Source organism: Propithecus coquereli, unplaced genomic scaffold (genome assembly GCF_000956105.1).
Source record: "Propithecus coquereli isolate 6110/MARCELLA unplaced genomic scaffold, Pcoq_1.0 Scaffold117, whole genome shotgun sequence".
NCBI lineage: Eukaryota > Metazoa > Chordata > Mammalia > Primates > Indriidae > Propithecus > Propithecus coquereli.
Window position 1 is genome coordinate 4,461,482 of NW_012135747.1, and position 16,635 is coordinate 4,478,116.

The 16,635-nt window shown below is 33.9% G+C and overlaps 1 protein-coding gene across 1 annotated transcript in view; it reads left to right on the plus strand.

Annotated features, from left to right (window-relative positions):
* Positions 1-16,635, plus strand: part of CTNNA3 (catenin (cadherin-associated protein), alpha 3) — a 2,098,639-nt gene that overhangs the window by 1,649,737 nt on the left and 432,267 nt on the right. Inside the window, exon 14 of the mRNA XM_012658580.1 lies at positions 4,931-5,131. Within this exon, the coding sequence (XP_012514034.1) occupies positions 4,931-5,131 (201 nt within the window). The remainder of the gene's footprint in view (positions 1-4,930; positions 5,132-16,635) is intronic.

Here is a 16,635-nt window from a genome sequence, read left to right on the forward strand (position 1 = left end):
GAATAATAAAAAAGTGTTTTTCTTCCCCTGGTTACTACATTATAAACCCTTTGCAGACAGGGACTGTGCTTTGTTTATCTTTTATATAATCTGCATTTTGTAACATATAGTAAGATTTTGGGGAGAAGAGACGCAGGAAAGGATTTAGGATACACAAAAGGGGTGAGGAATTTTACATTCAGCTATATTCATACTCTTTATTCTCAAAGGTAGTACTTGCTTAAATCTTTCTGTGGGAGATGAGTGAATTTGAAAACCAATCATCATGATCAAATTCTAGCCCAACAGAAATTTTGACCACCTTTAAGTAGATACATAAACTACAATTAACTGAGATACTAATGTACTCCATTTGCTTTTTAGTTTCATGTATTTTTGGTACAGAGGAAAGAAAAATTACTGTTTTTGTTTTTTGAACATTTGTGCAGTTGCCTATGTAACGGGCTTTAAATTTACAGCTGTGGAGCCAGGTGTCCAAAAATGGAAACTTGTTTTCTTATAATTAAATTTAGCTTAACTCTCTGAGCTCAGATACACTGGGTAGTTAATCTTAATCTTGCGGATTTAGGAAAATCAATATATTTTGGATTATAATTCAGTTTCTTTAGAAAAAATAGTTAATATCCTTTTCTCTTGTATTCTTCCTTTCTCCTCAGAGTCTTTGTTTTATGTATTCACATTATCAAGGGAGGAAATTGTTGATGGAGTATTATTCCTTGCCTGATGGATTATAGCATAAATTCTTTTCCCCTTCAGACTTTTCCATTCATATATTTAAAGTCCACCTTCAGGAATTAAAAGGAAAAACTAGTACCTTACAATAAAATCTGGCTTTTACAAATAAAATGTGCTTCTACTTTCAGTCTATTCTTTCGGTTATAGATTTATAAAATTCTACTTTGGAGGTCAAATACCAATAAATTAACTGGATTTTGTCTTCTATTACACTTTCCCTGGGGCAATAGATTTGACCTTCAAATTCTGGCTTTAATTGTGGAAAACTGAAGAATTAAGAAAAATTATAATTTTTCAGAAAAAGCATTTCAAAATCTTATTGTACAAAAATTGCTGCACTGGTTAAAGGTGAATTAGAGAAGCTTACAACAAATGAAATGCCTTTTAGTCAAAGATCAGTTCCTTTACTGTCCTGTGTATTGTTATTTTCCAGCATAATAGAAATCACCCTTTACATCTCAGGATGGCTATAAAATGATTGATAGAACTTACTAGTAATTCAGCAATTCTCTGCTCTTCAATGAACACATTTCAGCATTTGCCACTAACATCACACCATTCCACCACTCACCTCAAGTCAAATGTTAAGCTGATATTCTAAAGCTGTTAAATCTTCCCTATATGTCAATACTTCAAGCATGATATTCTAAATATGGCTTTTCTATAATAACATATTCTCTTTCTTTCAAATCTCATTTTTAAAATAATGTAATTACTGAATTCAAGAACATCTACAGTTGATAAGTTAATTAGAGGAGAGTTTCTAATGATGTTTACCACGTCTAATGAGTAAACCTATTCCATCAGTGAAGTCTTAGGAGATACAACAGGAGGAAGTTTTACACAAAGTACTTGGTATTTTTTTCTTTCCTGGAGGTTTAAGGGCTATATAGCTGGTGTAAAATCTCAAGCAGTTCATGAAGATCTTTTAGCTACTTAAATTTACTTGAAATATGAATAGCAAAGAAATAACCATTTTTAAGATATTAGTTTAATGTTTAGTTATTGTGCATATGTGGGAGGTACCCAACGTTTTGACTTTATTTTTCTGGCATTCTATGTTTAGTTTCATGCAAATAGTTGTTGCTAACATTCTGGGAAACATTCAGGGTCATGAGAAAGTGTCACAATAATGGAAAATTTGCAAACTTTCTCTGAAACTTTTAGAAATTCCACAGATTATTTAGGCATCAACTCCAATGTTCTTATTACAGTGGCCTCAAATTAAGTCTGGTTATACGCTTTTTGCCACTTATTTTACTTGTTGTTGTTTCATATTATGTATGTTTGTTTAGGACTTTTATTTCTATATCTGACTTTACCTCTTTAATTCCTCAACAAGATTAACACCATGACTTCTGACAGCATTATTTAATTGCAAAGAATAACCATACAACCTTGTGTAAAGCCAAACAAAAAAGAACCAGAAAAATTCCTGCTATATTTTTATTCCCTGCTTTAAATAATAAAATAAATTGGTGGGCATATATATCATTGTTCTATAGAAGAGATGAACACTCAATACACTGTTAGTGAATTTTTTTGTATATTTTCTCCTGTGCAAAATTCACTAGGAAACAAAAGTTTGTGGCAACTATGGTTTCATCTTTAATTAAGCAGAAATTACAGAGTTTATTATATAATTAATCTTCTAAGAATGAACATTGTTTTTTTCCCCTAAATATTTTTTCACTTGTGTAGGACTGAGAAATCTAGCTCTGCAATCTAAAATTAAGCACCTTTAGTGAATATAGATTAAACATTCATTGTATACATATACATTGTATTTATTTCCTAAAAAAAACTTGCCAATGTACTTGGAAAATGATAGTTTTTTAATGTGTCATTAAAGTATACCTCTGTGGACTTTTAAAAAACACTTGATTATTATGCCTTCTACACTCAAATTTGTACTTCCATTCTGGGGGAAATATGATGGTGTTGATACACAGGTGCTTTCTATTGAGATGAGACCATGCCTGGATCTTTTATAGTCCTTAATGATACATCCATAACTGAATGCTACAAATTAGGTTAAAACCCTAGTGAATTGGCTGGGTGCAGTGGCTCACACCTGTAATCCTAGCACTCTGGGAGGCCAAGGCAGAAGGATCACTTGAGGTCAGGAGTTTGAGACCAACCTGAGCAAAATCAAGACTCAATCTCTACTAAAAATAGAAAAAATTAACCGGGTTTGGTGGTGCATACCTGTAGTCCCAGCTACTCGGGAGGCTGAGGCAGGAGGATTGCCTGAGCCCAGGAATTTGAGGTTGCAGTGAGCTAGGCTGATGCCATCGCACTCTAGCCCGGGCAACAGAATGAGACTCTGTCTCAAAGAAAAAAAAAAAACAAAAAACAAAAACCTAGTGAATTTATAATGAAAATTTTCAGTCTTTAACTTTTTTCATGTAAATGACCTAACTGTCCTTGTTATGAGTTAAACTGACATAATTTCAGGCCACAGAAGTTTCTACCTATGTTTATAATCTATAATTTAAGATTTAGACAAAATAATTTTCTGTTCCCAGGTTTGCCTTATAAGAGAGTCTTCATTCACTCATTCAACAAACATTATCGTCAGCCTAACAAGGGCCCAACATTATAACAGATATTAGATACAATACCTCAAGGAATAAGATAAAACTCCTGCCTTCAGATATATTTCACTTTCTATTAGAGAGATAGTTTTATAAGTAGTTCATTAAAACACAGGAAGAAGCTCTAATGGAAGCATATAAACCATTTTATGGAAATCGCAAATATTAATAACATGGAACAATGTTTGTCTTATAGGGAATGAGGAGGTCAGTAGGGATTTCCTGAGGAAGAAACATTTGATTTGTGTCTTAAAGGAATAGTAGGAGTTGAGCAAGCAGACAAAAGGAGATAGGCAGTCTAGGTGAAGGTTCTAACAGTTCCATGGGACAAAGGTATGGAAGAACATGGAAGATTTTGGAAGTCATAAAATACATATAACTGAAGCATGAGGGCTACAGAGGAATGATAAGAGTCAGGTCAAAAAATGTCAACAGGAACTATATTCTATGGTAGTTCAATTTTATTTTCTATATAGTAAGAGAAAGGTGTGACTCTGTAAGGTAGTTAATATCTTTGTGAATGATTGTCCTCTTTAGCTTACACAGATAGTCAGCACATATACACAGTGCATTGAGAGAGAGACAGAAAAAGATTTAATGATATGTTCTGTAATTACTGAGATCTTTTTCTTATGGTTGTTTTCTGTGTGTGCTTTTAAGAAATAGAGTGTTTAAAGATGTTGGATGGGGATTCATGTGATAAAGCCAGAAGCCAAAGCATCCGTTATTTTAGTATTCTTTTAATTTCTTAGGTATCATTGCCCGTGTTTGTTTATATTCCACGTATTTGTTCATCTCTATTCATTAGTTTTATCTTGGTGTATTAATCATTTTATAGAGAAAGAAAATATTATGTTGCTGTGATAGTAACTCCTTGCTGTGTTCATGCTCCTAATCATGCAAAGAGAGAAAGAGAAGAGGAGATCAGGAGACACTCTTCAGAGTGGTCAACTTTCTCTGGGATTAGTTTGCTTCGAATCATTCAATGTTTTAAAAGGCTTACATATATATACATACATATATAATGGGTGTTTTCACAGACTTTGGGAAGTTATTGCTTTATAATATAAAAATTATATTTTTGACATTTTTCATTATTAATTTACAAGGTTTCTGTAATATTCTGTAATATTGTAAGTCAATAAACATCAGTTAAATAGGAATTTGTAGGTTTATTTTTCAATATATTTAACATAGGTGATGCTCTTGCAAAATTTTATGACTTCTATGATATTGCTTTTATTCAGAAGGCAGCATTCCATCATCACATATTTTTGTTTTAATCTAGAAACTGTCTTTAATTTCCACCTATATGTCACTCTAAAATCTAATCTACTGGAACTAGAATCTAAAATAATATGTAACAATAAAATCACTCTTAAAAATATAAAATTTTATATTTCATTGATTTTGCTATTAAAGAATAAAGGGATATAAGCAAACTACATCTCTAACGTTTCTTCGTAATTCTCAATATCCCCCATTCCCAATATGCACTGTATCTGAAATCAGAAGTTAACATAATTATAGTGTGCTAGATTTGTCTGATAAAAAAAAACACACACATTCACAAACTAATTCGATTTGTTTACTTACAGAAAGTCACATCCTGGAAGATGTCAACAAGTGCATCATAGCCTTAAGAGACCAGGATGCCGATAATTTGGACCGTGCTGCAGGTGCTATCAGGGGCCGGGCGGCAAGAGTTGCTCACATCGTCACAGGTGAAATGGACGGTTACGAGCCAGGGGCTTACACTGAAGGTGTGATGAAAAACGTTAACTTCCTCACAAGTACTGGTAAGTCTCAGTCCCCAATAACAGCTGCACTGTTTCTGATATTTAAATGTACACAGCTAGCAAATATTCCATATCTACATAAAAGAAATCTCAGTCTGTGTTGCATATTTTGACATACATTGCTATACTACCTGGTGCTTGCATACTGTGGTTATGTTATTTTAAATTTATTTTTGAGAAGTAAATATATTCATTGGCAAAGAGGTCTTTTATAAATATGCACATTATATAAATTACCCAAAGGCCTTAGCCACTTGTGAATGTTTATTAATGTAAGAGCTGTTAGGAGATATAATTAGGCCAGTATGGTATTAAGTATGTAATAGTCTCCAAACCCTCTTTTAACTGCATCATTGATACCCTCAGGTTTTTTTTTTTTTAATATATATTACTTAAACACAGCAATTTTGTCCTTTGTTTTCAGAGAAATGCTCTCTTCCTTCATCTGCAGACTTTTTGAAAAACAGTATTTTGTTCTTGCATTTAATCTTCTTTGATTGCATAAGAAATATGGAACTAGGATTTTGTTCTGGTTGCAGCACCCGTTAATATTTTCTAAAATCAGCCAGTAAATGTTTAGTTTTGAATCACTCAGTAAAATGACATTCTTATTTTTAGCATTATTATTAAACTCACATAAATGTCTGAATTCATATGGATTTACAGACAATGAGGGCAGTCATTATTTTTACAAGTCATCTTGGCAGAACTCCTTCCTGTGAAAATCCTTAGTGACTTTGTGAAATCCTTAGGTTGAATTTTTTTACTGTTGTCTCTTAACGCTAAGGTGATGGTCATTCTGTGGTTACTAAATATTTGAAATTCCATACTTAAGTTATCTATACTATAGAATCATTCTTTATGTTATGCATATGGCATATTAAAATTTGAAAATATGCACATTGTTGAGCAAAAGGAGTAGAAGGGACAAGGATGGGTAATTTTTAAATTTTTCTTTGCTTTTTTTTTTTGGAGGGTGGCTGTTCTTTGCAATTAATTAATTAAGAGAAACATAATAAAAGTTGAAAAATCTTCACTAGAAACTAGTTCTGAAGAACTGTGCCACAAGGCAAGTTTAGCAAGAAAATTGATGATTTTCCTAACATGTTGATACAGAAAAGCATTGATGAAGCTGGGCAGAGTTTTCTCATTATCTCTTAAAGTAGTGAAATGCAAATAATGTGCTAAGGAAAGATGGAAAGGTGTATCTGCAACTCTTGATATTAAACTTATATTTTTATACCCACTCCTCAAAGTCACGGGTGTCAATAGGGCACACAGTAGGTGCTTTTTCAATTAGGTGTGGTGATACATTTACTTAAAAAGATGATTGTGTTCTGGTCATTCAGTATCTCTTCCCTAAACTAGATTTAAGTGATCCTTTCTACTTGGTCAAAATCAAGTACAGAGTTTTCTGTGTCCCTGATTTTTTTCTATCTTTTGAGAATGGAATGTATATAAATGAAGAATGTTTCAGGGGTTCTTTTTTAGCTAAATAAAAATTTCCTATAGGGAATTGAATGGGTAAAATCTACCAGGGCTACTATATCTTGCCTCTGTTTCAGTTTTATAATCTTATTAGTAAATCTTGTGAACATGCTCTTTATAATCATAATGTCTATGTGAGGTGCCAAATTTATAGTTTTATACTGCACAAGGAAAGAGTTTATGTATGCCATAGTCAAAGAAAGAAGTGGAAGTGAAATTCTATAGTGTTCAGAATGTGAAGTATATTGTGGAAAACTGTTTACAATCAATCTGAAATCAGTAAATAATGAAACAAAATTAATTACACATTTAATTACAATTTTGTTCATTCCTCTGTGATTTATAATGATCTTACCAGATAACCAACCAATACAGCTACATCATCACAATCAGAAGAGAAAGAAGCCCTTTTTCCTCTAATTAGTTGTATATAATTTTAATTAAAATCCTCCAGGTAGATTGTGCTCTATATCCCAAATATAATGAATATAGAAAAATCCTGGGTTATTCTATATAAATAATACATTATTAATAAAGCAATGTATTAATAGTTTATAACTCTCCAATTTTGTCATTTTAGTTTTTTAGATAATATTTTTGGTGAATCTTTGAAAAAAAGCTTTTCATTTTTGTTTATGTCTAATTTTAAACTTTTCTCCAAACAGCTTTCCTTAAAATTTATCAAAAACACGCCTCACTAAAGGGAATTCTGAGCAATAAATTAGATGAAAAGCTAATTAGATCAGTTTGATCTTAACCAAAGCTGAAAAATGTGAGCATTTTTTCTCCCATAGTGATATTGTCTATGAAAAATACTTCCAACTATTCTATCCTCCACAATTAACAGGAGATATTTATCTTTGTTCACATCTCCTTCATATCCTAGACTTATTATTTATAAATAATTATCAAATTAAATAATTGGAAATGTCATGATTGGTGTAATGAAGATTTAATAGTTCACATTTTACCAAGTGAATAGTAATATATGTGTCCTTTTTTTCCCTTTGTTTCTTATTCTTTTATGTAGTCCTCAGGTCTTAACCCTGCTCTTGAAAATAACTTAATGAGGAACAATTGTGAGTTGTTTTTATTACTGAGACTTCAAAGACTTATTTTGTAAAATTGTCTTTAAAGTATTGTCATCAAGGATGAAACCCAAGCCATACTTATCTAAATCACAAAGAGTGTTTTTAGAACATAGCACCTTTGATTTTAATCAGACAGTTGTGGCTCATTAACACCTTTTCAAGATTTGATGATCCTCTAAATATTTTCTCAGCATTAGGAAGCAAAGTTGCCTTGTTACATTTCAGGAATTCATATTGTTCACAGACCCTAGAAGTTTTGAGCAAAATTTAGTCAACATCTGGATTGCTCTATTTCACTCAGACAGAGGCATGACATTGTAATCTCCAGGTGTAATTATTTTTCCACCCCATACTTCCCTGTTACTAAGCTCCTCCTCTTGTCAGGGGACATGAGGACGAACTTGATAGGAAAGAGAAAATATATTGGCTTTTTTTTTTTTTTTTTGATAAATAACAAACCTTCTGGATTACAGTTTGAAGGCTTATAAGTCACACTCTTAATAACCACTTCAGTTCTTTCCTAGTAGATTGGGAAAATACCTAAATCAGTAGTGGACTGACATAGTATATTTTTGTGTGGTTTATGGACTCTATCAAATCCATAAATTAGGAGGCCTGAAGGCATCTGTTTCAAACCTCCAAACCCCACCTGGTTTTACTGTCAGCCAGGCTCATGGACCAAAACAGAAAAGGCATATAAATGAACCTGACCAAGACATCCTGGTGGCATCCTGTTGGTAACTGGTAGTGATGGCAAATAAAGCTTCATTCATCAAGTACCCAATGAAGCCCGAATTGGAACGTGTGTATCCAGAATTCCCTCCTTCTTAGAATGGAGAAGAGCCATATAGTTACATTTCTTTAAATCAAAGGCAAATGAGACAGTTGAAAATAATTTTGAGCCAACAAATACTTCTGAAATTTTGTTGTGAAGTTTTCTTCAGACTAGTTAAACAGCAGATAGACTTTTAAGATGTATTTCATTTTAAAATTAGTTTTAAAAACTTTAATAGCAATCAGTAACCCTATCAGTCCCATTTCATTCAATGTGTTTTATTGACTTCTCTTTCATTTTAGTATGTTTTATTTGCTAAGTTCTATAGCTTGATTAAAAAAATGCTACCTTCCTTATGTTGCTTCTCTGTCCTACAACCTTAAGTAGTTAAAAGATAAAAACCAACTCAGGGAAGGACATACTATATCAAAAAATAGTAGTTGGGAAATTGAATAGCCATATGTAGAAGAATGAAACTGGATCGCTATCTCTCACCCTATACAAACATTAACTCAAGATAGATAAAAGACTTAAATGTAAGATGTGAAATCATAAATATTCTAGAAGAAAATCTAGGAAAAACTCTTCTGGACATTGGCTTAGGCAAAAAATTTATGACTAAGACCCCAAAAGCAAATGCAACAAAAACGAAAGTAGACAAATGAAACTTAAACTGAAAATCTTCTGCACAGCAAAATAAATAATCAAAAGAGTAAATAACCTACAGAATGAGAGAAATTATTTTCAAACTATATATCCTTAAAAGGACTGATATCCAGAATCTACAAGGGACTCAAACAACTCAGGAAGGAAAAAAAACAAAAAAAAACAAAAAAAATCACAAACATTAAAAAATGGGCAAATGAACATTTTTCAAAAGAAGACATAAAAATGGCCAAGAAACATATAAAAATGTTCAATATCACTACTCATCAGAGAAATGAAAATTAAACCCAAATAAGATAATATCTTACTCCAAATAGAATGACCATTATTAAAAAGTCAAAGAAACAATAGATGTTGGCATGGGTGCAATGAAAAGGGAATGCTTATACACTGCTGGTTGGAATGTAAATTAGTATAATCCCTATGGAAATTAGTATGGAGATTTTTCAAAAAACTAAAAGTAGAGCTACCATTTGATCGAGCAGTTCCACTACTGGGTATTAACCCAAAGGAAAAGAAATCATTATATCAAAAAGATACTTGCAGTTGTAAGTTTATTTCAGCATAATTCACAATTGCAAAGATAGGGAATCAACCTAAGCACCCATTAATTGGCGAGTAGATAAAGAAAATGTATTATATGTATACTATGGAGGACTACTCAACCATAAGAAAGAGTGAAATAATGTCTTTTGCAGCAACTTGGGTGGAACTGGAGGCTAGTACCCTAAGTGAGGTAACTCAGGAACAGAAAAATAAATGCCATATGTTCTCACTTATAAGAGGGAGCTAAGTTATGGCCACAGAAGGACACACAGAGAGGTATAATGGACACTAGAGACTTAAAAGGAGGGAGTGTGAGAGGGGATGAGGGATGAAAACTTACCTATTGGCTACAATGTACACTACTCAGGTGATGGGTACACTAAAAGCCCAGACTTCACCCCTATACAATATACATGTAACAGAATTAAACTTTTCAACTTGTATCCCCCAAATCTGCTAAAACAAAACAAAAAACCAAAGGCTTTAATTCTAGAGTTCTTACCCTCTACTGTCTAGCAGTGTTTGAAAATTAGTAGTCTATAGACTAGATATGATTCAAAGAAGTTTTCTGTGTCTAATGGCATTTTGACCAGCCTAATTTTTATGTGGAGTTTGCTGAAACACTCCACTACTACTGCTGTCTTCTTTTCTAATGAGCTTAGGCCATAGTCTCCTCCACTCCCTCTCATTTTATGTTTATACACACACACACACACACACACACACACACACACACACACACTCGCAGTCTGCTTCACTCAATTTACCTTCCTCAACTGCAGAAGCTTTTGAATTCACCTAAAATTTTATTTATAACATTTTTTTCTTAGTGTGGGCCAAAAGGTACCTTCTACTCCATCTAAGTTGATAACTTTCACAATCCTGTGGATATGCCAGGATCATTACTGCCTTTAGGTTTTCTGCATCCTGTCTGTCTCATTTCGAATATCCTTACCTCTTGTTTCTTACATCAAATTCTGTCTTTCAAGAGACATCTTATGTCCATGTCCTTTAGAAACCACTTGCAATAGTGAATTCCTTCTGTTCTCATGTATTGTAGCTCTTAAGGGACGTGTTACTCAGTTACATCATTCCAGGCAACTATTAAGACACAGTATTAACAAAATGAAAAAAGAAAACCACATGATCATCTCAACTGATATAGGAAAAGCACTAGACAAAAGAGTATTTCCAATACTCTTCTGTGATAAAAACACCTAACAAACTAGGGACAGAAGGGACTATTTTAACATGACAAAGGGAATTTAAAGGGTAATCCAGTATATGCTATTGATGAACTCTTCATATAAACTTATACAGAAATGGCTTTTCTTTCGAAACAGAATGTAAGCTGCTGGAGAAAAAGACATTCATATATTTCTCTTTGCACCTCTCTCAGGGCCTACCACTGTGTCTTGTGTTAGATTTACAAAACAAAACAAAAACAAAACCCCTTTAATTGAACCTCTATGGTTTTCTTAATTCTACTACTGCAGTTGGAATGTGCCTTTTCTTCTCTACTGCGCTCTCAAAATATAATCATTCTTCAAAGCTTTCTCAAATGTCACCATCTTTGCAAAGGAGCTTCTGATTCCCTTTCAGTTAGAATTAATTGCTCCATTATCTGTGTTACTATGAGCTTGTCTTCTAGGTAATGTTTATTTCACTTTGCCTTGTATCATAATCAACCATTTACATACAAGTTTCTCCTAAAAGATTGTAATGTCCTTAACAGCAGACACCACACTTTATTTTTATCTTCTCCACTAGAGTCTACGCATAGTAGAGGTGTTCAATGATCATTGATCACCAAATTCTTCTCCAAACTTTTAGTTTAAAATTTACTACAAGATCATACCGTGATGTATATAATATAGTTAAGTAAAGTGAGAGAGTAAATAGTGATCCTAATTCAGGGAAAAAAAAAAAAAAAAACCTCAAAAGCAGTGGAATATAGCAAAGCCTGGGACAGAATAAAGATTAAGGAATTGATTCATTACTACTCAGAGTTAAATATTAGCCACTTCAAGAAAACTTGAGATAAAATTTTTAAAAGGTTCTTCAGTGAGCTTTTGAACAAGAGAACAAAAATTTTTTGTATTCAATTACCTACAAGAACCATGATTGAACTACATCTGTTGAAATATCTTACTAAAACTACTTTCACTAATGCTTCCGGCACACCCCTGTAAGGGCTAGCAACCATGCTTTAAAATTCAGAAGCCATTGTTGGCCAAGTTTTCTCCCCTTGTAGCAGTCTGAGAAAGGCTTCCAAATTATCTACTTTCTTCCTTGTATCTTCAGCGTTAATCTGACACCCTTTAACACAGTCAGAGAGCATAAACAAGGGTCTTCTGTATAGAGATCATTTGGCTAACCTGGGGTAAGTGAGTGTCTTCATGTTAGTGATTCCAAAGTTGGAAGTTAAATGACAGGTCTGCCTCTCTAAAGATGGGAAGATCCCATGGCCTTGGAAATGCTTCTTGTGTTCCCACAAGAGTGTGGGACCTTGGCTAACATTGATAGTTGAAGAAAACAGCTACTAGAACTCCTGAGTAGAAAATTGTTTTCTAACTAAAAAAAAACTGGATTTGAATAGGACCCAGATCCAGCTAGGGGACTGAGGATACTTCTTATCTTGCCATTTTAAATAAATGAAAATATAAACTTGTCATAAAAAAGAAAATGACATAAAAATTGAAATCTCCTGTATGTACCGTGTGATACAAAACTTCTTTGACCTTTTTGATATGGTACAAAAAGTTATCTAAAATGCCACTGTTGGTAATAGCCTTATTAACAAAAATAATACATTCTGGCACATTCGTAGAAATTTTATTATCAAAGACGAAATAATATAAAGGGCTTAAAAGTAGATTCCAGAGAATTATAAAGAGAGGTTGAAACATTGCCATATCCAGAAAATGTAAAATATGTAACTTTGAGGTTGATGCTAAATGAAGGATGGGTTAAGGATAATAGAGATGAATTGGCATGGGCTAAAAGGAAGGGAGAATTGGAAGAGGAATTGGAGAATTAGGATCTGCTGTGTGGTTATTTGCTAGTGCAAAGATGTCTTGTATCTTCATTAACTCTAGAACTCCTAGGATCAACATCAGATGCGTTGTCTCCAGGCAAACAAGACACTATCTAGAAAGAGAAATAGGTCACACCTTCATACCTTTCATTCTGATCCTACTTTTGCATACTTCTATAAAATGACTAATTCAGATTTACTCTATGGGCTTTTATATGGTGAAGGTAATAGGAAGAAAATAATTTATATTTAAAAGGATTAGTCTTAAAGAACTAGTTTTCATTCTGGGTTGCAAACAACAGAAACTAATAATGGCTAAATTAAACAGAAAAACACAGTGAGGCTGAAGAACAAGAAGAGAATACTGACAGAGTGCAGGGGACACTGCATATAGGAACCACAGTTAAAATTATTCCAAATAATAGCCATTTGAAGTGCCATTCCAGCCACCTCTAAACATTTAATGCCACTAATGGCATCATAATATTATGACATTGGACCCCACAGATGGTACATTCATTTGCCACCACATTCCAGATACTTTTACCACTAGAGTAAATCTCAATATATACCTGCTTTTGCTTCACTTGCTTTGAGTTCAATTTCCTGGGCAGAAGCTTTGAGCAAGCAGAGTGTAAATCATGCGCCCAGAGCATTGGCTGTTAGCATACAGAGGAGCAAGGACCTGGCCTTTGAGTTTCTCTGGAGACAGTGCTCTGCCTCGCACTCACACTGGAAGATTCCCTGGCATAGGAACGGGTTTGGGAGTCTGTGAGCAAGTTGAGGGGATGGGTAGTGATGAGAAGCAGAAGATGATTATCAACAAGGAGTAAAAGAAGCAGGGAAGGGAAATTGAGGATTGATTTTACCAAGTTCATTGGTCATCACTGGGACAATGGGACCACTTCCATCTGTATCACCCAATCAGGAACATTGTCCATCAGCAGCTTGTTGCCAACTCAATTCTTTTGGACGTTTTGTGAAAATTTTTAAAACAAGCATAAAAGCATGCTTTATTCTTGGTAGATTTATTGAACAAAGTATTATGATACCACTCCAAATCTATGTATGTTCCAGGGAAGATGTGCTATAGCAGAATATATGATGTGAATATGATTCTATTGCCAAGATAGTGTTTGATAAAACAGTGTTTGTTTTGCTACATCTTATGAAAACATAAAGGAGTCATGACATATTTTGAAAAAGCAGGAAAGTATATCCTCAGTGGATATACTGTAGAAACTTCAGTTTCTTCCTTTTTTTCCTTTCCTTAACTGCAACAATGACTAAAATTAACAGTCCTGTATCCTATTATTGTTCAAATGTAGAGTGATATTGTATTGATACTGTATAATTTTGTTTCAAATCCAAAGGGATAAGGACTTTGACTTCATTCATTTAAAGATTGCTAAGTACTAGACACTTTTTGTAACAGCATAGACTAGTGCCTTCTAAAATTACAGTGTTTGCACAGCCACTGGGAAAAAAGAAGTGGCGGCTCAAAGCCAGAGGCGATCAGAGGCTCTGAGGTGTCAAGGAGTCTTAGTTCCTTCCCAACTACCCTGAGGGCTAAGGAGATCAACACACCTCAAACTCACTAATACACACCAGTATGCCACAACACAGTTGTTAGGAGCTCTGGGTTAGACAGCTAGCTACTGGGTAACCCAACAATTAAGTCTCTTTGGAAGATAATTGCTGTAAAATGTTTTATAAACTGCAACATAGTATATGTTTTTAAAAATGTAGACAATATCTCAACAAAGCCATCTTCCTTCCACTTCATCTTGAAAATCAGATTTATGAAACTAATGAAATAACTCCCTTCAGTTGTTACAAGTATCTATTTCATGTATTAATAGCCCTCAGCTGCAAAGACAGTTAATTTTACTTGTTTAGAGATCTTTATATATAGCTTGGAAAGTCTGGTTATATATTTATTGATGTGAGCTGGTAAAATTTTTATATACTTATCTGTAAAACTAAATTTGAGGTTCAAGGTCACCGAGGCTAGACAATAAACTAAGGTGGTATGTCCCTTAGATTTTCTTTCCTCTGGCTTTGGAGCGGACATAAACCATGTGGAATTAAGGGTGTAAATCAGATTGCATTTCCCTTGGTGGTAAGTAATTGGGGCAAACAGCAGAATCTAATTGGCAATGGTTTTAGCCATTTCATCCCCAGTCTCTCCTTCCCAATTGTCTTTCATATCAATTTTTATGGGGGTCCTCAGATGTAGTCATGGTTGGGTGGAGGTGGTCACAATGAACATAATTATATCACCAAGTTTTCAAGATAAGAACAAATTTAGTAAGTGAAAAATTAAGCATTTCCAAGGTGAGTACCTATAGCTGTTGCCAAAATAAGGTAAATTGCATTTATGCTATCAGATTTCAGGGACATGAAAGCAAATGCTGAAAGGGCATATCATTGCTAAGAGAAAAACAAATTAGCAGGCCACATTTGCAAATGACAGTGTTATCTACAAACTTTAATAGATGTATTTTATTCAGTGAAGTCAGTAAATTATTTATCATAGTAGATGAATTAAAGGTTACTTCTCTTTCTCTTGGGGAAATCTATAAACATAGTGGGTATCTCAAGATGTTCAATGAAGAAAGGAAAGATTGTTTGAAAGTGGGAAGGATATTTTAAATGATAGCCACAGCTAGAAGAACAATACTGGGAGTAGAACAGGTGGACATTGATCAGGTGTCAAGTTAACCAGCTCAGAGAGGAGGAGATTGTTTAAGAAAAGCCAGGGAGATTTTAGGTAACTAGAAAACTACTGTGTGCACATACAGTGCCATGCTGATTTCTGCAGACGTGTATTTTTACTTCACAAATCAAATTGTCTAACTCACAGTAGTTTACAATGTCCTCTTTCCATAAATTACAAAAGAAACTATTACAGTTTAACAATGATACACAACAGGCTAAGTTCCTGGGAAGAGGTTTCCGCTGAAATGTATTAGTAACCCAGTGGTATCTTGGAAAACATAATATATTCTGACGATCATCCACCATTTAATTTTACTGTCTGCCAAAATTTGTAGCAGTTAAAGTTAAGTGAACAATTTATATTATAAAATTTCTCTGCTGATATAGGGATTTTTAAAGGACCATTTATTACAAACACTGCTGGCAATATTTCTTTAAGATTTCGGATAGTCTGAAGTCTAGTGTTGGTTGTAGGTTATAGTGATTTAAGAAAGGTTATACACATTCCTTTACCACATGCCTTAAAATTCTTAAGTAACTAAAAAGAATTAGAGTATGCATATTGATAAAAATAAAATTATTTTTGAAGGAAGAAGCAACACTAAAATATACTTCTCTTGCCATCTCCCATACCTTATTTTTTATTCTTCCTTCTACCAACTACTTCTATTTGTAAATAGTTGTTAATGTCTGTTACTGAGCCATCAATGGGCTCTGTACCAGTTACGCATAGATGCCAATAACATGGCACTGTCCTTTAGGAAAAGAAAAACTTTATTGTAGTAAGTCCACTGGTAAGGAGACAAGAGAAATTGCTCAAATCTGTCTCCCTGAGCTGGGGACTGGGTCTGGTTTTATAAACATAGAGTAATGAGGCATGATCTGATTGGATCTTGCAATGGGGTGATGCCAAGAGGCGTGCTCCGACTGAACCATGCCATGGAGTGATGACAAGGCTCAGTCTGATTGGATCCTGGATCCTGCCATGTGGTGTTTGCTTCTTAATTCAGTCCCAGCTCCTTGGTCTGAGCACTTACTCCATTCTTCATTGCACACTTGGTATATCTGGCCATATTCAGGTTACGTGACTTTCAACTTGGGGATTCCTGACAACTGCAAAACCACTCACAACTTTGTTACATAAAAGTTGAGCCAGATTTGTCTGATGTGGTTACATTTC